General features: G+C 43.6%; 1 protein-coding gene across 6 annotated transcripts in view; it reads right to left on the minus strand.

Moving 5' to 3' along the window:
* GRAMD4 (GRAM domain containing 4) overlaps positions 1 to 23,845 on the minus strand; it is a 114,019-nt gene that overhangs the window by 33,538 nt on the left and 56,636 nt on the right. For all 6 annotated transcript variants that reach the window (XM_081877964.1, XM_081877962.1, XM_081877965.1 and 3 more), the window contains 2 exons: positions 12,172 to 12,292; positions 433 to 494 (listed from right to left, as the gene is read on the minus strand). In XM_081877964.1, coding sequence (XP_081734090.1) covers positions 433 to 494; positions 12,172 to 12,292 — 183 coding nt within the window. The remainder of the gene's footprint in view (positions 1 to 432; positions 495 to 12,171; positions 12,293 to 23,845) is intronic.

Genomic DNA, 23,845 nt, shown 5'->3' on the forward strand with positions numbered 1-23,845 from the left:
AATAGGTACCGCTCTGGCGGGAAGGTAAATGGCGTTTCCGTGCGCTGCTCTGGTTTCGCCAGAAGCGGCTTAGTCATGCTGGCCCCATGACCCGGAAAAACTGTTTGCGGACAAACAGCGGCTCCCTCAGCCTGTAAAGCGAGATGAGTGCCGCAACCCCAGAGTCATTCACAACTGTACTTAACTGTCAGGGATCCCTTTGCCTTTTTAAAAACCATTTTGAGATTCTCTCCCCCCCCCCTTAAAATACAAAGCATCATTATAAATAATGATGATGATGATGATATCTCATTGCAAAAAACAACAACAACCCAGTGCCCAGACATTCCACCGTGGCACCCGGAACCTAGGGTTAAGGAGCCATTTGGTAATTAGATTATATCTGAGTTTCTAACATTGTCCCTAAGAGAGCTAGTAATGGTCAAAAGGTACCTGTTCCGTTGGCTTGTGTCTGTGCTTTTGGGGGTTGTGGAGGTGGTGGTGATTCTTCTGTTCTGCAACAAGACAAATAAACAAAAGTAGTAAGGTAAGCATAGCATCTCCCAATTCACAAAAACAAAATAAGCATGTACAGTGGTGCCTCGCAAGACGAAATTAATCCATTCCGTGAGGCTCTTTGTATAGCGGTTTTTTTGTCTTGCGAAGCAAGCCCATTGACAGCTTAGCGGATTAGCGCTATTAGTGGTTTAGCGGCTTTTAGCGATCAGCTGTTAAGCGGCTTATCAGCGGAACTGCTGATAAGCGGCTTAGCGGCTTAGGAAAAGGGGGGAAAGGGGGGAAAAACCGCAGGAACTCGCAAGACATTGTCTTGCGAAGCAAGCCCATAGGGAAATTCGTTTGGCGAAGCGCCTCCAAAACAGAAAACCCTTTCGTCTAGCGGGTTTTCCGTCTTGCGAGGCGTTCGTCTTGCGGGGCACCACTGTATTTCATATGTGTGTTGGTGTATCTTTATTGGCTTGCTAGAAGAGGAAAGATAACAACAACAACATGATTTAAAACGTTGCATGACCCCAAATTAAAAATATTATGCGTTGTCTGTCTGAACCTTGAAGTCTCCTCTTATGAGACTCAGTTGAATCAAGGGCCGATTCAAAACATTCGGATAAAAAATAAGAGATACAGCAGCAGCCCTGTCAGAATTTTACCAATCAGATTACAGGTTTTCTTGTTTTGAAAACATAGCAGCTGTGGGGAACCTCAGAGAGCGGTCATTTCCCATCTAAGTGCTAAGATCTGAGATAAAGGCTCTCTTGTCCCTGATCTTAGCACTGTGGTGTTTAGCACTGAGATTTGAGATAAACCTCTGCCTGCTGTCACTTGTGGTCTAAGAGCAGGCAGGCACTTATCTCTAATCTTAGTGCGAAAAGCGTGACAGCGCTAAGATTGATGAGAAAAATGCGGCCTGCTTTTGCAGTAAAAGGCAATAAGGTTCTTCCTTTGCATCTCAGCTTGAACTTAAAGAAGAATCTTCCTTTGCAGCTATGACTTGAATAATAACAATAACAATAATAATAATTTTTTATTTATACCCCACCCATCTGGCTGGGTTTCCCCAGCCACTCTGGGCAGCATCCAATAAAATATTAAAAATACAACAAAACATCAAACATTAAAAACTTCCCTAAACAGGGCTGCCTTCAGATGTCTTCTAAAAGTCAGATAGTTGTTTATTTCCTTGACATCTGATGGGAGGGCGTTCCACAGGGCGGGTGCCACCACCGAGAAGGCCCTCTGCCTGGTTCCCTGTAACCTCACTTCTCACAGTGAGGGAACCACCAGAAGACCCTCAGAAGAGGACCTCAGTGTCCAGGCTGAATGATGGGGAGATGCTTCTTCAGGTATATTGGGCTGAGGCCGTTTAGAAGATGTACCCTTCTAAGTAACCCTCATCAAAAAAACTAGACAGACAGATATGGAGCACACCATATAAAATAGCATGCAAGCATTTGAAAAGTACATCCGATATCCAAGGTAAGCAGGGAAAATTGCTGTATTTCTCCCCCACCGATTTTCAGCGCTGTAGACATGAGATAACAGCAGCTTCTTGGCAAGAATGAGACTGAATATTCACGTATTCACCAAATGCTTAATGTTCTACGCTGAAAACTTTCACAAAGTCCCTGGTTTGGCTCCACAGTGCTGAAACAAGATCCTGTCAATCAAAAAAAAAACCATGTATGGTCTGTGAAGGCAGACAGGTGCTCAGACCTGACTACCTGGGAAGCGCAACATCATGCTATGGGCAATTTCTATTGCTTCCCAGCACTGCTGAAAGAAAATAAAACATGGAAACAGAGAAGGCAGGGGCTGCAATAGGAGGGGGAAATGGAGTTACAGGTGGCAGTTGCAGTTCCCAGGTTAATAGGCAGCTGGGAAAAGGAGAAAAAGGCAGGCACACTGGGGCAAAGTGGTGGGGCTAAACCATGAAGAAAGTTTGAAATAGGGACAGGCAGTGGGTAGTTCTGCATCCCTCTCCCCAATTCTTCCTGGAGAGCCCAATTGTTAGCCTGAAGCCTTCATTATACACTTTTAGGCACCAGGCAAAAAACATTCCTCTTTAAAGAGGCCTTTGTCTGATTAGACATCCAGTGCCCTTTTGGAATGTGTTGGAGAGGGGGTATTGGGTTACTTTTGTTTTTATTATGCATTTTGTGTTTTTAGAGTTTGTGATTTTATGCCCTGAAATATGCTGGTATAGGGCAGTATAAGAACAACAACAACAACAACAACAACAACAACAACATACATTTATTGTCAATGTACAACCTGTGTACAATGAAATTAACAGAGCCTCCCCCCTCCAAACACTCAATCTCATTGCACTCTGTGTGCTTGTCGCACAACACACCAACCTCGAAAGTCAGTTGCACTATATTATTTTCCATTCAGCAGCCTAACAGCTCACAGATAGAAACTGTTTTTTAGCCTGTTGGCACTTCTTATACTTCTATATCTCCTGCCCGAGAGTAGAAGATTAAAGAGGTGCTGGCCGGGGTGTGAATCGTCCCTGAGAATTTTTCTCGCTCTCCTAAGGCAACGATCCCTTGCGATGTCATCTAGCGGGCTCAGGGAACAGCCCATGATATCATGTGCTGTGTTCTCCACCCTCTGTAAAGACTTTCTGTCCATGGCTTTCAAGCCGACTTACCACACTGTGATACAATAGGAGAGGACACTTTCTATTGTGGACCGGTAGAAGGAGGTCATCAATTGCTGTTTAACATTGTTCTTTCACAAGACCCTGAGAAAATGGAGTCTCTGCTGGGCCTTCCTAACCACCTGAGTTATATTGTTTTTCCAAGTGAGGTCTTCACTAAGGTAAACTCCCAGGAATTTAAAGGAAGAGACTCTCTCCTCACAGCCCCCCCCCCCCCCGTTATACAACGGGGCTAGTTCCCCTCTCTCCTCCGAAAGTCGAACACCATCTCCTTTGTCTTGCTAACATTTAGGTGCAAGTTATTCTCTAAGCACCATGTAGATACTTTTCGAACCTCCTCCCTGTACGCTGATTCATCTCCACCTGTAATTAGATCCATTATGGTAGTTTCATCTGCAGACTTAATAATTACAGTGGATGGATCAGATGAAAAACAGTCAACCAGTACAGGTACACATATCCCTGTGGGGTGCTAGCGCTGAGCTTCAGGGAGGTAATGGTTTCACCTGGGACCTACTGCAGGAATATAAGAGCTGGTGCCAAGACGGCTTAAGGGCAACACTGAACACAACCAAATCTTCCATACCTCCCCTAGTTGACCTGCATTTTAAAACCAGGAAGATTCCAACCCACGATGTCCCATCTGCTTAACGTCTTAATTTTCTTAATTGATAAAACGATGTTTCTATCAAGTGCGCTGGTGGCGCCAGCTCAAGCCCATTTGTATTTAGTCGCGCGGCAATTAAGAGTAGCGTGAAACGTCGCTTAGAGCTGGCCGTGAACGGCTAATGGCATGTAATTTCACGCAGCAGCAAAGTGCAGGTTTGCAGACTTCCATTCAACTCCAGCCCACAGAAACACCCGAGAAGCAGTGCCAAGGAATTAGCAAGCTTTCTTATTTTTACAGCTGGCGCCCCTGACGCACTAGCTGAAAAGGAAACTTGACCCAAGATGCACTTGTTATTTACGAGGGCAGGCAGCCTTCAAAGAGCACCACAAACAAGGGTCCCAAGCAGGGGCTGAACGACAATCTGCTCTGTTAAGAATGTCCTTTCTAACCTCTCTACCTTTTCAAAACCCTAGACTAGCCTTTCCTATCCTGACATCCTTCGGATGCCGATGGACTCCGACTCCCATCAGACCCAGGCAGCATGGGTCTCTGGGTCAGAGATTATGGGATGTGCAGTCCCAGCGACATCTGGGGAGCTAAGGAAGGCTGACCTAGATTCATCAGATGAAGTTAACTGAAATGCAGCTAGCAAGGACATGCAAAATGTAGAATCTCTACCGTAAGTGACAGCAAATTCTGCCAATAAGCTACTGGTGGGTTTACTATTTCTGTCCAAACAAAGTTCACTATTTCTGTCCAAACAAAAAAAGAGTGGTCACCTTATATCCAAGTTTTTATTTTTATTTTTATTTTTATTAATACTATTATTATTATTATTAATTTCATTTCTATACCACTTTGGGATGCAGGTGGCGCTGTGGGTTAAACCACAGAGCCTAGGACTTGCCAATCAGAAGGTTGGCGGTTCGAATTCCCGTGACGGGGTGAGCTCCTGTTGCTCGGTCCCTGCTCCTGCCAACCTAGCAGTTCAAAAACACGTCAAAGTGCAAGTAGATAAATAGGTACCACTCCGGCGGGAAGGTAAACGGCGTTTCCGTGCGCTGCTCTGGTTCACCAGAAGCGGTTTAGTCATGCTGGCCACATGACCAGGAAGCTGTATGCCAGCTCCCTCGGCCAGTAAAGCGAGATGAGCACCACGACCCCAGAGTCTGCACGACTGGACCTAATGGTCAGGGGTCCCTTTACCTTTACCTATACCACTTTATATTTTTAAGTTTGTGTATTTGAGGGCACTTACAGTTTCAAGCAGGGCTTTCTTTTCAACCAGAACTCCCCTGAACTCAGCATCCGGCACCTCTCAGGTCGGCGCCATAATAAAGCAATAATCATAAACAAATAAGAATAAAAATGTGCACCCCAACACCACTGTAACTATCCAACCTCCCAAAATTTCAACACCTCCTGCGATGGGTTGATCCCTTTCTGTTTTAACGTTACAAATTCTACAAACACCCTCCATATCTCCTTAAAATCACTTCTCCTGCATATTCCCCATCTTATCTTAATGGGACATGTTAATTTATCATTAATAGCTATATCCCACACCTCTTTATATCATTCTTCCATTTTATATTCTGCTTGCCCCTTCCACTTCCTAACTATACGAATTTGTGCAGCTGTCAATAAATTTGTGAGTCCTTCATAGCCTGCGAACTTTGCCATTGCCTTTATAACAGAACAAGGGAGTTCCGGCACCTCATTTTCTAGAAAAACAGCCCTGGTTTCATGGATATTTCAGCATTTAAATAGGTGCAGAAATAAACTCTGACAGACATGAGTAATCAGAGAAACCACTCCCAAACGTTTTGTACTAAACACATTTGTGTGCTATAGAGGAGCTGATTTTGCCTGGATTTTGAAAGCAAAGTTGGGTCAAATGCTTGTCAGCTTCAGCATCTGCTAGGTTCTACAAAAGGACCTTTAACCGGTAAAGTTTTAGAGTGGAAATAGCAGACTGCACTAGTGTTGCATTATGAAAAGCATGGTTTTTAGTTAGGGCTGGGTGATATATTCATATATCGTCCAAAACCGGTATGAAGTCCATATCGTGATATCAGATTCATAATTTTTGAACTGGCAATATATCGCGAATCATGGGGTGTGGGTATGTGTGCGCTATGCAAAAATCACGATGTGGGGGAAACCACGAAGCCAGCCAATGCGTCTCCACAGTTCCATCCTTATTTCAGAAATTGTGATATATCAGTATATTGTGATGTTTAGTTGGCGATATATCACAGTGTTGAAAACCAGGTATCGTCCAGCCTTAGGTCAGGGCCTTGTTAGCCAGTTTGAGAATAAAGCTCTGGTGAAAACATCAGAATTTTATGGGGGTTTTGGGGGGGCAGGGGTTCAAAACTCTCTGCCAATCTTTTGGCAGACCACCTAAAAAGGAGCTCATGGGCCATAATTGGTTTGCGGACCCCCATATGAGAACCTATTCTCATATTTTTAGCCGTGCAGATTACCTTGCACTAGGTATTACGTAAACAGCCCGCAAAAATAACTGAACCTGCATTTGTTTACAAATTAATAACTTGCCTAGGAAATATGGGGATTACACAAAAAAGACCTATTATCCCCCCCCCCCCCCAAAAAAGTACGCAAATTTAGTGCCTTATCTTCCCCTAATCTACATGCCCATGTAGGTTAGGAAGCTAATGGGATGTTAAAAATATCTCATTACAGGACAAATTAATTCTCAGGATGAATTAATTCTCAACAGTAGCCGTTCTACGTGCAACATCAGTGTTTAATGGCCTGCCAGGCTATAAATAAATGAGAGAGAAAAAATCAGCCAGCCAAGGGTCCTGCTGATTAGTGCTGCAAATTGCTTTTTAAAAAAAAGATGTTGAATTTAAATTCTCCTGTTCAGCTAAACTTGCATATGGACAAAAGACAACATAAAAGCAAGAAAGCAATTCGCTGAAAAAGTGAAATAAAAATAAAAATGGATGCTTCATGTGCTTATCCCACTAGGCAGGAAATGGAACTGTTCCTAAACTCACAAGAACCAAAACAAGAATATATATTGCAAATACAAAATGGAAAGGTAAAGGACCCCTGACAGTTATGTCCAGTCGTGAACGAGTCTGGGGTTGCAGCACTCATCTCGTTTTACTGGCCGAGGGAGCTGGCGTTTGTCTGCAGCAAGTTTTTCCAGGTCATGTGGCCAGCATGACTAAGCCATTTCTGGCGAACCAGAGCAGCGCACGGAAACGCCGTTTACCTTCCCACCGGAGCGGTACCTATTTATCTACTTGCACTTTGATGTGCTTTTGAACTGCTAGGTTGGCAGGAGCAGGGACCGAGCAACAGGAGCTCACCCCGTTGTGGGGATTCGAACCGCCAACCTTCCAATCAGCAAGCCCAAGGCTCAGTGATTTAGACCACAGCGCCACCTGCGTCTCAACTGCAATTGCCCCAAATGCTAAGCACAGCTCTGCACTGGCAGCTGCCCTCCTTTAACTACTGCATTCCAGAATCCAGGCTTTTCAGCTAGAGTATAGAAGAACACTTAGCAATGGTTAGGCAACTGGAAAGCATATTAACATTGGGGAGATATTTTATTGATCTCTCTAAAAGGATGCCCGGGCCACTTAATATTTTTAAAAATATCTGCTCAGCGCACGGCATAAAAACAGCAAACATCTTTAAAGCGAAAGTACAACACATAGCCAGTAAAACAGCACTATAAAAACAGGGCTGTGTGCCGAATTTGGCCGAGGCTCGAGCCATGGCACATCTACGGGGAAGGCCTTGGATGAATGGACAGCTGTGGGTCTCTGCAAGTGATCTGCAGCTGTCAGTGAGGGATATCAGGCAGGAAGAAAGGCAGGCAGGCAGGATGTGGGATGTAATCCACTGGAGCAGTCAAATACAACCAGGGGGCAGGCAGGTGTGGAGGACTCCCTGCTCCTGAATGGGGTAACTGAGCCTTCTGAAGGTTGGGTGCGCAGCCTGGGAGTCATTTTGGACTCACAGCTGTCTATGGAGGCGCAGGTCAATTCTGTGTCCCGGGCAGCTGTCTACCAGCTCCATCTGATACGCAGGCTGAGACCTACCTGCCCGCGGATTGTCTCGCCAAAGTGGTGCACGCTCTGGTTATCTGGTTATCTTGGACTACTGCAATGCGCTCTACATGGGGCTACCTTTGAAGGTGACCCAGAAACTGTAATTAATCCAGAATGCAGCAGCTAGAGTGGCAACCGGGAGTAGCAGCTGAGACCTCGTAACACCAGTCCTGAAAGACATATGTTGGCTCCCAGTACGTTTCCGGGCACAATTCAAAGTGCTGGTGCTGACTTTTAAAGCCCTAAACGGTCTCAGCCCAGTATACCTGATGGAGTGTCTCCACCCCCATCGTTCAGCCCGCATACTGAGGTCCAGCTCCGAGGGCCTTCTGGCGGTTCCCTTACTGCGAGAAGTGAGATTACAGGGAACCAGGCAGAGGGTCTTCTTGGTAGTGGCACCCATCCTGTGGAACGCCCTCCCATCAGATGTCAAGGAAATAAACAACTATCTGACTTTTAGAAGACATTTGAAGGCAGCCCTGTTTAGGGAAGCTTTTAATGTTTGATGTTTTATTCTGTTTTTAGTGTTCCGTTGGGAGCCGCCCAGAGTGGCTGGGGAAACCCAGCCAGATAGGCGGGGTATAAATAATAAATTATTATATTATTATTATTGGAGGCAAGTGCTTTCTCGCTCGGACCTGGAAGGTGCAGGGCAAGCAGTCTGCAGCAGAATCACTTACAAACCTCAGCCTGCCCTGATATTCTCTCTCACACAGACACATTTCTAGACTGCCACATCATAAAACATCAGGCCGGTCTACAACAAAGCACTAAAAACTATGCAAATAATAATTAAAAGTGACTGGCTAATTAAACAGCTGCAAAGGCTTGTTGGCGTGGACTTCAAGAGACAACTGAAAGCAAAAAAACCCCTCAGGATGCCTGCTGAATCTCTGTTGGAACAGGGTTACACAGGACAGTTTTGGTGACACTAAATGCCTACTTTCCAGCCGAAGCCGGTTGGGTCCCTATACAGTGGTACCCCTGGTTACAAACTTAATTCGTTCCAGAGGTCCGTTCTTAACCTGAAACCGTTCTTAACCTGAAGCACCACTTTAGCTAATGGGGCCTACCGCTGCCGCCGCTGTGCGATTTCTGTTCTCATCCTGAGGTAAAGTTCTTATCCCGAGGTACTGCTTCCGGGTTAGCGGAGTCTGTAACCTGGAGTGTTTGTAACCCAAGGTGTTTGTAACCCAAGGTACCATTGTAATGCAAGGGGCAACCAACAGCACTCCTCCGGATTATATCATGATATATAAGGGAAAGGAATCTGGAACGCAACCACTAGCTCATTTGTAAAATGTCTACGTTGCCTTTCCAAGGCAAGTCACTTGAGGTTGGCTCTTCAGTAGGGTTGCCTTATGTCCAGAATACTGCAGTTGGAAGCAGTATTTTCTGCAAAAACCTCTAATTTGTTTGTGATTTTGCCAAACAAACAAAAAAAAAAAAAAAGCTCAACAGCTTTGGCCAAAAATAAAAGTACAGTGGTATCTTGGGTTACATATGCTTCAAGTTACATACGCTTCAGGTTACAGACTCCACTAAACCAGAAATAGTGCTTCAGGTTAAGAACTTTGCTTCAGGATGAGAACAGACATCATGCAGTGGCAGCGGGAGGCCCCATTAGCTAAAGTGGTACCTCAGGTTAAGAACAGTTTCAGGTTAAGAACAGACCTCCAGAACGAATTAAATTCTTAACCTGAGGTACCACTGTACTATCTTCAGCAGAGGCATGTTAGTGATAGCCTTCTCAGTGGTGGCATCCCCAATTTGGAACTTCCTTCTGTCCCATAGCTGGCACCTACCCTTTTAAGTAGGTTTCAGAAGCCAGCAGAAGACCTGGTTATTCACCCAGGCTTTGAGTGGAATCCAATGTCAGTACTGATCTTTTTAGTTGCTTGGTATTGCAACTCGCCTGCCTTGTTTTTCAAAATAATAAGGTCATTACTAAAAAGTTTTAATTGTAACCCACTCGAAAACTGTTCTGCGGTGAAGTGCAGGTAATACAGAAATGCATAATAGGTTGCAAACCATCTTAAATAAAAGCAAAGGTGAGAGGTTATACATGGCAGCAAAATAATCCAGAAAACAGAGGCTACAGAGCAGGTCTGGGGGACCTCCCCCACCCCCGGATATGGCTGAACAACAAGTCCCATCATCCCGAACCATTGGCCATGCTTGCTGGGCCTGGAGGGTGCTGAAATTCAGCAACATCTATAGAGTCAAAGATTCCCCTTGCTTGCTTGCTACAGCGGAAATACAGTACTTTTCTGTATATAAGATTATGCTTTCTTTTGTAAAAATCATGTTAAACAGTTGGGGTCATCTTATACACGGGTAGTGCATAGGGTGGACATTTGATTGGTTGCTGCCAGGGCTGTCAGCAGCTATTGAGCATGCTATTGGTTGCTGCTTCAATGGGTGGTGTGGATTGGCTGGTGCTCCTGCAGTTGGGTGGGCAATCTGCAGCTTCTGCCGGCAATGGGACAGACAGGAGTCAGATCTAAACCACAGAGCCTAGGACCTGCCGATCAGAAGATCGGAGGTTCAAATCCCCGCGACGGGGTGAGCTCCCGTTGTTCCGTCCCTGCTCCTGCCAACCTAGCAGTTCGAAAGCACGTCAAAGTGCAAGTAGATAAATAGGCACCGCTCCGGTGGGAAGGTACACAGCGTTTCCATGCGCTGTTCTGGTTCCCCAGAAGCAGCTTAGTCATGCTGGCCACATGACCTGGAAGCTGTACGCCGGCTTCCTCGGCCAATAAAGCAGGATGAGCGTCGCAACCCCAGAGTCGACCACGACTGGACCTAATGGTCAGGGGTCCCTTTACCTTTATCAGTTGAGCGATTTTTGGCAACCCCCCCCCCCCAAAAAAAAAGCTCAACAACTCTGGGTAATCCTTTCCAACTCTGTACCCTCTCCCCCCATTTTCTTAAATTTGAGTTCCCAGAAACAGGGGTTATCCTATACATGGGGTCGTCTTATAGACGGGAAAGTACGGTAGCTCCCGTTTGCAAGGAAGACACTGCTAGCTGTAATTACCGTTTTGTTATGCGATAAAACTAGCTCACAACTTGTAAAACGCAGGAGTGACAGAATGCAATTTGCATCAGACAAATGGCTGATCGGACCATTTCAAATCATTTAGACATTTGTTTCGTTGGCAACGTGCCTCTTGCAGCAGATGCTATACCCAGCGCTAGACAATCCCTGAGCATCCTTATAGATAAATCTATGAAACTGATGCTACTGGGCTTGTTTAGTATGTCTTCTTTACATGGGCATGATAGGAGCTCTTGAAAAATGCAAAAAAGAAAAGAATTACTTTCCACTGGGGCAACCTGTTCTCCTTGTCACATAATATATGATTCAGGAATGCTTAATACAGTGGTGCCCCGCAAGACGAACGCCTCGCAAGACGGAAAACCTGCTAGACGAAAGGGTTTTCCGTTTTGGAGGCGCTTCACAAAACGAATTTCCCTATGGGCTTGCTTCGCAAGACGAAATGTCTTGCGAGTTCCTGCGGGTTTTTTTCCCCTTCCCCCCCCTTTTCCTAAGCCGCTAAGCCGCTTATCAGCTGATCCGCTAAGCCGCTAAAAGCCGCTAAGCCGCTAATAGCGCTAAGCCGCTAAGCCGTCAATGGGCTTGCTTTGCAAGACGAAAAAACCACTAGACGAAGAGACTCGCGGAACGGATTAATTTCGTCTTGCGAGGCACCACTGTATATAAGTTGTCTCACAGACAGACCAATTCATTAGTCTCTGCTTTTCCTACATAGAGGAAACATGAAACCACCCAAAAACACCATAGACTTCACCTCTCTGTGAAGACAGGATCTGCCCACCAAATAATAAATTTGAGGCCAAGTGTCACTGCTTGATTAACGGTTAGCAGGCTTTCAATAAGGATGGATTCAGTCTGGTTAACTGTTTTTGCGGCTTCTGACACTACGATGTCCGAAGTCACCCAAATGTCGCTAATAAGGGCAAAAATGCCACTTAGATGGGAGAGGAGGACAGCACTTTGAGACCCAACCAGGAAATAAATGACACAATGCATCTCAGCTGCTGAGTATGACCATGAAAATATTTTTTTAAAACGAAAGAGATCAGATTTCTATACAGCCTTGTATGGATTCTAGAAATGTCACTGCTTCAAAATCACCGAGTACCAAAAGGAAGAAATTTCAGGTTTTATTATTCATCATTCCCAGGGCGAAATCACCTAGAGAACAGCCTGGTCTCTTAAAAAAAACCACAAACCTCACAACGCACACACACACAGCTGTACTGCACCTTGCAGGTTTCCTTACCTGGTTTTAAGTATTTCATTGACTTTTTGCTCCAGTTCTATCCTTCGTAGACGTTCTTTTTCCAGCTCTTGTTTCAGTGTTTCAGCATTCGTTTCTTCTCGCAGCTTCCTGAGCTCCTCCTCTGTTAAAAAAGGGAGGAAAGATAAAATAAGGGGGTTGTCTTTGATAAAAAGGTAAAGGTAAAGGACCATTAGGTCCAGTTGTAGCTGACTTTGGGGTTGCGGCGCTCATCTCGCTTTATTGGCAGAGGGAGCCGGCGTACAGCTTCCGGGTCATGTGGCCAGCATGACTAAGCCGCTTCTGGTGAACCAAAGCAGCGCATGGAAGCGCCGTTTACCTTCCCGCCAGAGTGGTACCTATTTATCTACTTGCACTTTGATGTGCTTTCAAACTGCTAGGTTGGCAGGAGCAGGGACTGAGCAACGGGAGCTCACCCTGTTGCGGGGATTCGAACCGCCGACCTTCTGACCAGCAAGCCCTAGGCTCTGTGGTTTAACCCACAGCGCCACCTGCGTCCTTGACAGCCAGACTAAAATCAAGCACCAGACCTAGGAACTTAAAAGGCTGAATGGGTTGTTCATGTTCCCCAGGTGTACTCAGGAAGAGGAATAGGCTTGGATGGGGGCATCAAATACAGTGGTACCTTGGTTCTCAAACGCCTTGGTTCCCAAACACCAAAAACCCGGAAGTAAGTGTTCCAGTTTTCGAATGTTTTTGGAAGCCGAACATCCGATGCGACTGTTGGCTATTGTTTCTGGGGTGCCTGAACCAATCAGAAGCAGTGCCTTGGTTTTTGAACATTTCGGAAGTCAAACGGACTTCCGGAACGGATTAAGTTTGGCGCTTTTGTTTTTGCTCTTTATTCTGTGTTTTTGTTTTTGAGGCTTTTTCGGTTCATTTGTTTTTGTGGCTGTGTGGAACCCAGTTCAGCTACTGATTGATTGTGTGACTGCGGAAATGGGTAAAAGCCTCCCATTCAAACAATGACGGATCACCAGTGCAGGTAAGAAATAATAATAATTTAAATTTTTATCATCTACAATACTGTCCTATTTATTTCATAGTACAGTACATTATTGCTTTCATTATACGGATCAATGGGCTCGTTACATAGTAAAATTCAGACTTCCGGAACGGATTAAGTTTGAGAAAAAAGTTTTAGCCCAAAGATGGAAATTACCAGAATTACAAACGATTGAGGAGTGGCAGATGATGATGATGGAATATGCAGAATTGGCCAAAATGACTGAGGATTTGGAACCAAGGCGATCAGAAATTCCAGAGAGAGTGGAATAAAATTATTATTTAAGAGATTATTGTAAAAACTTGAAGACACTAGCAGGACTGACATAAATCCTGCAACGCAGGGTAATAATTAGTATCTGACCATTAACAACAGAAGGACTCGATTTGTATTAAAGGACAGAAACTGACATTAGAAAGGCGTGCATAACTTATGAGGAAACTGAAAACTAGTTGGAGGGAGGGAAGTCGCGAGCTCAGCGGAGCAAATGCATTTGATTGATTATTGTAATGTTTTTATATGTTTTATTAATGAAAATAATAAAAAATTATATATATTTTTTAAAAGTTTGAGAACCAAGGTACTGCTGTAGTATTATATGGGTCATACTTGTGAAGTGAATATTCCTTCACATCTCATAGATAGCTTGCATACACCCAGCGAAGAATACGATTGGCAATGCAAAGCAAATTCTACAGTAAATGCCTTTGCCATTCTAAAGCCGTGCGCACAGGAGTTTTTTGTTTTTTGCTTTTTTCTAGGAAGGAAAATGCTTCTGACAATACTGGCTTACTAATAATGCAAGCTATTATTGCTTTTAAAGGTCTAGCCCACCGGATTAACATAGTGCAGTGCTCATGCTAGCTTTATGAAAGGCTTCTTTTGTCCATTTGCCTTCATTTTATTTTTAATGACCTTTTAAGAATTGTTTGCAGTCACTCAAACTAATGCAGGTGGGTGGGAAATGAAACAGCGGGCTGGGGGGGAATGGAGGATAACTTTGAGTCATCCAAGGGTTTGTACACTCTGGTTTTAAGGTAATTATTCAGATACCATGCTGGCCTCAAAAGCTTTCCTCATTGTTCTGTGGAGGAAGATCTTTAAAAAAACCTCACAAAAAACACCAGAGGGAAGATGCAACATCAGGTAATTTTTATGCTACCGTATACTGTGTACCTAATTTGTTTATTATAATTACTTTATTTATTAAATTTCTAGACTACCCTTCATCTGAGAACCACAGGGTGGTTTACAATATAAAAACACAAAAATGTGTAACGTAGTAAGAAACCAAAACAATACACACACACACCCAGTTTGAAAGATTGTTTAATTAACCAAAGGACTGGGAGAAGAGGAATATTTGTGCCTGGTGCCTAAAGATATGTAATGAAGGTGCCAGGTGAGTCTCCCTGGGGAGAAAATTCTAGAAGGCATTGCAGAAAAGGCCCACTCTCTTGTTGCCACCCTTCAGACACCCGAAGAAGGGTCTCAGGTGATTATATCTCAATTCTTCAGCGAGATCTGGAAAGGAGGTATTCTACCGAATACTTGAACTTCTTCAAGCTTCACATCAGGATACGATTCTTATTGGGTTTCCGATAACTGGAGATTTTCCACACCTTTGATAGATTTTCCTCCTCCATTCTAGTTGCAGATACTCTATAACACTGGAACATATCCTACAAATAATGGTTTTTACCCCGGTTCTTCTTGCATTGGTACCGTATTTTACTTTAAATGTTGCATCGTTGCTCCTGAATTTCAGAAGATCATACATGGAAGCTAGATGTGTGACATCTAGCGTGCAGGTGTGTGATACTTAAATATAATAGTCTTATATATTCCAGACGATAAGATTTAGTCTGAATGTCAAGGGGTGTCCACAATCTCTTCTCTCCCAAACGAGTCACCACTTTCTGCCCCCAATGGATCTGGAGTGATGCTTGAAACTGAAAATAATAGCAACCCCCTTGGTCGCCCACAGAATTTCACGTGCTCACTCTTCCTTAAACCTTAGTAGGGGCACAGCAGTCGCACACAGAGAGCTCTTTCTGAAACACTTAAGGCAACATTTCAGAAAGAGGCAACACATGGCTATGATGGGAAGAGAGGAAAAACTTGTCTTTTGTGCTTAATGTATCTGTGATGGGTAAAACTCAGTGTTTCAACTCCTCCAAAGGTACACCTTCTTGCAATCTGTGAGGTCAGAGGTGTTTAGGAAACAGTAAAAAGCCCCTTCCTTCCTTTAATTTTCTGAACTTTTTAGACTAGTACAATGGTACCATCGTTCTCAAACTTAATCCGTTCCGGACGTCCATTCCAAAACCAAAGCGTTCGGAAACCAAAGCACGCTTTCCCACAGAAAGTAATGCAAAATGGATTTATCCGCTCCAGGCTTTTAAATACAACCCCTAAAACAGCAAATTAACATGAATTGTACTATGTAACGAGACCACTGATCCATAAAATGAAAGCAATAGACAATGTGCTGAAGCCACACAATCAATCAAGCAGTAGCTGAACTGGGTTCCACAAAAAGCCACAAAAATGCAAAATAAATAGCGAAAACAGACAGACCTCAGAGTAATACTCAAAACGGAAGCGCAACACTCAAAACGAAGCACGTTTGGCTTCTGAAAAAAGTTCGCAAACCGGAACACTTACTTCCAGGTTTGCAATGTTTGGGTTCCAAGTTGTTCAAATACCAAGGCATTTGAGAACTGAGGTACCACTGTACTGAAGTGTATTACATTTCAGATAGAGAAGACAACCAGAAGCACTTTGCATGATCTGTTTTCCCCCCAAGCAACATCAACACAGAACTGTGCAAATCAACTTTCTCGACCCAGATGCCTTCCAGATGTTGTTGGGCTACGGCTTCCTTTATTCCTGACCAAGTTGGTTGTGGAAGGCCTCCCTGGAAGACCAGACATTGGAGACAAACAGGACCATTATCACCATGCTTTCTTTATGAGCTGACAGTAGGCATCTCGTTGCCCTTCACCGGGAACAGAATGATGGAGCGTTGGGCAATTGGCCTGATGTAGCAGAGCTTATTCATGCAAAAGGCTGGGCTGGATGAATCCCAAACCGGAATTAAGAATGCCGGAAGAAATATCAACAACCTCAGATATGCAGATGACACAACCTTGATGGCAGAAAGTGAGGAGGAATTAAAGAATCTTTTATTGAGGGTGAAAGAGGAGAGCGCAAAATATGGTCTGAAGCTCAACATCAAAAAAACGAAGATCATGGCCACTGGTCCCATCACCTCCTGGCAAATAGAAGGGGTAGAAATGGAGGCAGTGAGAGATTTTACTTTCTTGGGCTCCATGATCACTGCAGATGGTGACAGCAGCCACAAAATTAAAAGACGCCTGCTTCTTGGGAGAAAAGCAATGACAAACCTAGACAGCAACTTAAAAAGCAGAGATATCACCTTGCCAACAAAGGTCCGTATAGTTAAAGCTATGGTTTTCCCAGTAGTGATGTATGGAAGTGAGAGCTGGACCATAAAGGAGGCTGATCGCCGAAGAGTCCCATGGACTGCAAGAAGATCAAACCTCTCCATTCTGAAGGAAATCAGCCCTGAGTGCTCACTGGGAGGACAGATCCTAAAGCTGAGGGTCCAATACTTTGGCCACCTCATGAGAAGACAAGACTCCCTGGAAAAGTCCCTGATGTTGGGAAAGACAGAGAAGGGGACGACAGAGGACGAGATGGTTGGACAGTGTTCTCGAAGCTACCAGCATGAGTTTGACCAAACAGTGGGAGGCAGTGGAAGACAGGAGTGCCTGGCGTGCTCTGGTCCATGGGGTCAAGAAGAGTCGGGCACGACTAAACGATTGAACAACAACAAATGAAACAGCTGTACATTGCGTCCTACACAGGCTGGAGCAGGCACTTCGTACCTGTGCAATGTTCTGACCAGAATGAAAGATGACAGGATAATTAGCTGTCCACAAACTAATTGAGAGTCAAACCCATAAGCTTAAATTGAGAGTCACCAAAGCAGAACTGCCGGTATGCTATGCTTGCAGAAGCCAAGTTAAATAATGAGGCCACTGGCAAGTTTAATGCCGTCAGCTGGCTGCGCGGATCAATGCTACTATTTCCCTGTGTAAACACAAGACAGAAATAGCTTTACTAAGCCCGTGTTAATTATGGCAAATCTCTTTAGAGGCTCTTTCCAAAATAGTATTTTGCATCAAGAGTATTGTATAATTGGTACTGAGCTAACCTCACACACTGTCCGACCCGTGGGCAGAGCCTTCACCTGTAATCAAAGAGACATTTGCTGCTTTTGGTAATGCCATTTACATTCAGAACTAGCAAATGGACATAAGATGACCAAAAAAATGAGCCTATCCTTCCCCTCTCATCTGGCATGACAATGAAAAGGAGCTTAGAAGCACTTAAAAAAGAATGATTTTATTTCTGATTCTCAATTTTATACAATTCAATAATTTTACAATCATTTTAACATTTCAAAACTTGGCTCCCTTCCCCCTCTTTCTGTGGTTCCTTAAATTTATTTTTAATATCTCTGCATATCCAAATTAACATTGTTTGCTGAGTTATCCATCTACTTTAAATATAGGTAAAGGTAAAGGTAAAGGTACCCCCTGATCGTTTATCTACTTGCACTTTGACATGCTTTCAAACTGCTAGGTTGGCAGGAGCAGGGACCAAGTAATGGGAGCTCACCCCGTCACGGGGATTCGAACCGCTGACCTTCTGATTGGCGAGTCCTAGGCTCTGTGGTTTAGACCACAGTGCCACCCCACTTTAAATATATACTCTTATAAAACTGCAGGTTATTACAATAATCCTGCCAATATCTGTTTACAGTTTATTTGAAAATATTCAATAAACCATTTCCATTCTTTTATAAAAAAAAAATTGTTATCTTGATTTCTTATTTTTCCGGTAAGTTTTGCCATTTCTGCATATTCCGTAAGTTTTTGCATCCATTCTTCTTTTGCTGGGTCTACTTCTTCTTTCCATTTTTGGGCAAGTAGCATTCTTGCTGCTGTAGTCGCATACGTGAATAAATTTCTATACAGTCTGGGTAGTTCTGTCCCTGTAATTCCCAAAAGGACTTGCTTCCTTTTTAGATTAACAGCAGTCAAACAATGGTTTGTATATGAAAAGAATCCATATACAAACCATAGTTAATTAAGCTTGCTTGTTTTCACTAGCAACGGTTAAAACAAAAAATTCCTTCCAGTAGCACCTTAAAGACCAACTAAGTTAGTTCTAGGTATGAGCTTTCGTGTGCATGCACACTTCTTCAGATACACTGAAACAGAAGTCACCAGACCCTTCTATATAGTGAGAAGGTGGGGAGGGGTATTACTCAGAAGGGTGGTGGGAATGGGTGATTGGCAGATAGCTGTGATGAGCCTGTTGACGACTCTTAACGACTGAAATAGGTCTTACAGGAAAAAGCAAGGGGTGAGAAGGTGAAAAATGGCTTTGTCAAGTATAATGAGAAACCCCTTGCTTTTTCCTGTAAGACCTATTGCAGTCGTTAAGAGTCGTCAACAGGCTCATCACAGCTATCTGCCAATCACCCATTCCCACCACCCTTCTGAGTAATACCCCTCCCCACCTTCTCACTATATAGAAGGGTCTGATGACTTCTGTTTCAGTGTATCTGAAGAAGTGTGCATGCACACGAAAGCTCATACCTAGAACTAACTTAGTTGTTCTTTAAGGTGCTACTGGAAGGAATTTTTTGTTTTGACTATGGCAGACCAACATGGCTACCTATCTGTAACTAGCAACGGTTAAGATTCTCATAATGCTAAACTCTGATTTACTGCAACAGTAGGGAGCTGCAAATATAGTCAACCTGTTTGTAGTGACGAGCAATTAATTTCCAGTTCCGTGTCGGTTCTTTTTTTTTCTTTTTTGTTAATAATTTTTTATTAGTTTTTCACAGTTACATCTTTACAAATAAAAACAAATACCTTTTCACAAACCTTCTCTTTGAGATTCTTTAAATCTCTGGACTTCCCTCCATACCTTCTTCTGGTACCTTATATTAACCAATTTCTTCCGCATTTCCATTCTTAAACTTTTTCCATTATTTCCCTTAATTTTATCTAATTTTCCACTAGTTGCAAGTGTTTACCTAAAAGCCTGCCAATGTATCAACTTGTTTACAGTATTTTTGCACATAAACAATAAACGATTCCCACTCTTTTTCAAATTTCTCGTTATCATAGTCTCTGAGCTTTGCCGTTATTTTTGCCATTTCTGCATAGTTCATTAGCTTGATCATCCATCATGTAGGTTCTTAACCTTACAACAAGAAGTTGGGAGGGAAGTCAGAAGGGGTTACAGTCGTAGCTTGAAAGTCGAACGGAATCCATTCTGGAAGTCCGTTTGACTAACAAAACGTTCGGAAGCTCCTGCAGCCAATCGGAAACATTTGGCTTCCGAAAATCATTCGAAAACCGGAACACTCACTTCCAGCTTTCGATCGTTTGGGAGCCAATTTGTTTGGGAGCCAAGGCGTTCGAGATCCAAGGTACGGCTGTATGTGTTTATGTTTTTAATTCATTTGTTTATGTAAAACAGAAAATGCAAAAATATAATTTATATCTACAGTGGTGCCTCGCAAGACGAAATAATTTTCCATTTTTGAGGTGCTTCGCAAGACGAATTTCCCTATGGGCTTGCTTCGCAAGACGAAAACATCTTGCGAGTTCTTGCGAGTTTTTTCCCCTTTTTTCCCCTTTTTCTAAGCCGCTAAGCCGTTAATAGCCGCTAAGCCGCTAACAACGCTAATCCGCTAATAGCCGTGCTTCGCAAGACGAAAAAACCGCAAGACGAAGAGACTCACGGAACGAATTAATTTCGTCTTGCGAGGCACCACTGTACAGTGGTACCTCAGGTTACATACGCTTCAGGTTACAGACTCCGCTAACCCAGAAATATTACCTCGGGTTAAGAACTTTGCTTCAGGATGAGAACAGAAATTGTGCTCCGGCGGCGTGGCGGCAGCAGGAGGCCCCATTAGCTAAAGTGGTGCTTCAGGTTAAGAACAGTTTCAGGTTAAGAACAGACCTCCGGAACGAATTAAGTTCTTAACCCGAGGTACCACTGTATATTAAAAAATTAACCTTGCAATGAGAAGGGGGTGAATGGACAAGCAGGACAGCCACCACGGCCACAGAGAAGCTTAGAATGGATGGTGCAGAAAGTTGCTGCTATTGTGATGCTTAGAGATGAACTGGGGCATACCCAGAGAAAAATCCAGTATGCCAACCACTGTACAGGGAACAGTTTTATTTATAATAATCATAATTTATTACTTATATCCTGCCCATCTGGCCAGGCTTCCCCAGCCACTCTGGGCAACTTCCAACAGAACATTAAAAACACAATCAAACATCAAACATTAAAAACTTCCCTAAATCTGCTAAAACTTCCCTATTTAGTATTTCTGCTCCTATTTCAGGATGTGTCGTGATGCAGTACTGGGTTGAATTTTGCGTTAGGTCCGAGGAATACAATGGTCTCAAATGAACCACCAACTTTTCTACGGCCCTCAAGTGAAAATTCCCATGAAGCAAAGAGCAAGGCATCCTCTGGGAGTTTAATAACAGGACTCCGTATGGCAAAGTACCAAGCATTAGGGAGCCAAAAAAGTTAATGTAGGTCAGCACACCCTGTATCATTATGATTGGTCTCTTTGAGACTCTTAGCCTGTTTAACCAACCCATTGGAGAGCAGTACAGTAGATCTTAGCAAAGCCATCCAGGAGTCAGCTGAAACAAAGGGAGCTTTGAACAAATAAAATGTAATTGGACAGGACTGAAAAAACGTGCTTACCAAGGGTTGGGGGGTTGCTGTGGGGAGATCAGATTTGTATGACGAAGGAGGGTGGAAATTAAAGAAGGTTGTGTTATTTATTCGTTTGTAGGATGATACATCCCCTCCTTTTGGCTTAAAAGGAGACCTTGTGGCAGTTCACATAGTGTGTGTGTGTGTGTATCTTAACCTGAAACCGTTCTTAACCTGAAGCGCACTTTCGCTAATGGGGCTTCCGCTGCCGCCATTGCGCGATTTCTGTTCCCATCCTGAGGTAAAGTTCTTAACCCAAGGTACTACTTCCGGGTTAGCGGAGTCTGTAACCCGAAGTGTTTGTAACCCGAGGTACCACTCTGTCTCTGTGTGTGACGCAGGTGGCGCTGTGGTGTAAACCACTGAGCCTAGGGCTTGCCGATCGGAAGGTCGGCGGTTCGAATCCCCGCAACGGGATGAGCTCCCATTGCTCGGTCCCTGCTCCTGCCCACCTAGCAGTTCGAAAGCACGTCAAAGTGCAAGTAGATAAATAGGTAAACTTCCGGCGGGAAGGTAAACAGGCGTTTCCGTGCGCTGCTCTGGTTCACCAGAAGCGGCTTAGTCATGCTGGCCACATGACCCAGAAAAACTGTCTGCGGACAAACGCTGGCTCCCTCAGCCAGTAAAGCGAGATGAGTGCCGCAACCCCAGACTCATTCACGACTGGACTTAACTGTCAGGGGTCCTTTACTATCTATCTATCTATCTATCTATCATCTATCTATCTATCTATCTATCTATCTATCTATACACACACACACACACACACACACACACACACACACACACAAAACCTACAGTAAAAATCAGCATATATGCATAAAGGAAAAATGTTTTACTAATATTAACATGGCTAGGTTTTTTAGTAATAAACAGGTAACATTTTGGTAATATTATTGATATTACAGTGGTACCTTGGGTTAAGAACTTAATTCGTTCTGGAGGTCCATTCTTAACCTGAAGCTGTTCTTAACCTGAGGTACCACTTTAGCTAATGGGGTCTCCCGCTGCTGCGCCGCCGCCACGCAATTTATGTTCTCATCCTGAAGCAAAGTTCTTAACCCGTGGTACTATTTCTTGGTTAGCGGAGTCTGTAACCTGAAGCGTATGTAATACCACTGTATTTACATTTTAGTTAGAGATCTTAAAAAACCCACTAATGCTAGAGGTTGCTTAGCAGGCCTTCTTAGGCAGGAAACTCAATGACAGTGCAGCCACTGAGAATGTCCTCTAGAAAGATGATGACGAGCACTTTCAGCACGGGGAATTTCTCCAAGAAGATCAAATCAGAGCTAACCGAAGACCCCCTAACAGATCAGACTCTCCTAAGTGACACAGAAAGATGTGGCCTTTCCCTATCTCTCAGGAGACACCCATGTCCCTTGTCCTACAATCTTCACACTGAAGGTCAGAGTACAAATTTCTTCAGGAACCTGTCCCAGCTGCTGCACTTATAACATACGCAAATGGCAACCCCACTTAAAGCGCTGGCTTTTTTTTGGCAGGCTGCCTCTTCACACTCCAGGAATAACACGGATTACGACCACCACACACACAAAACAGCAGCAGCGGAAAGTGTCACGGCAAACGAAAACGATCCAAGGCTCACGACGCAGAGCCTTTCCCATGTCATTCTGCTCGCCTGCAAATGGACAGGTGGAAAAGCACTAAAATGTTTATATGGGCAGACTCCCCGCTAACTGCCATTCTCCTCCCTCGACCGCAGTTGCCAACTCATCCGTGCCAACGTTAACCACAGTCTCCTGAAAGCCTGAAATGGAGTTTGAACTGGGTTTTGTAGCTACGGGAGGGCTGCCTGGGCGGCAATCTTGCATTTATCACGTGGACTTTGGGGGCAGGGACAAAGGGCAAGACGAACTGCCAATTTCCCTCTTACGCGGGAAGGCTCAAACGCTTAAGAAAATGCAAGGTGCTGAGATATGTGGATTATTATTTTTTTCCAAATTTCTTTATTATTCCTAAACCAAAGAGAATTACAAACATCAAATTCAGAATCCATATTTGTTTTCTAACATAAACCTATTACATAAATTACCTGAATTAAAATATACCTAATTACTCTAAACTTCCCTTTGCTGTATATAAATATAACACGATTAGAAAATGTATATTATAAGTGATATTATAAATTCCAATATACCCTCCACTCGCCTTCACCCATGTGTGATCTCAATTTTTTACTTCTTCCATCTTGTGTTGTTATAGTTTAATAATTGTTCAATTAATTCTGTTCTTATTTTCTTATTTATCCCTGCACGTTTTACACATTATCTATTAATATTTCGATTCCAGAACCATATTTTTTATGTATTCCTTCACTCCATTCCACTCTTTAATTGTTCTCTGATTGAGCAGCCTCTAATAATTTCCGTCAATTTTGCCATTTCTACAAACTCACAGGGTTTATTTTGCCATTCTAATACTGATGGGATTTTCTCCCCTTTCCAATTCATTGCAATCAATATCCTGGCTGCTGCTGTTGCGTAGAGGAATACATTTTTCTTGTCTCTGGGGATGTCATTAGATATTAGCTAATATCTAATATCTAGAGATATGTGAATATTTGGCCCCCTCCTGACTGTGAGATACTTACGATCGACAGGTTCTCTGGGGTGGTTTAGCAATCTTTCGCCTGCCAATGGAAACAAGCTCTCTAGTTTAGAAGAAATGCCAAACTGTAAAATAAAGCACACAAACTGAGCTCATTCATGGGGTCCAAAGGAAAGCAGAGTGATACGTTTGGCACCAGCTCGGTTGCAGGAGTTGTCG

This window comes from Podarcis erhardii (assembly GCF_964252035.2).
Source record: "Podarcis erhardii genome assembly, chromosome: 10".
NCBI lineage: Eukaryota > Metazoa > Chordata > Lepidosauria > Squamata > Lacertidae > Podarcis > Podarcis erhardii.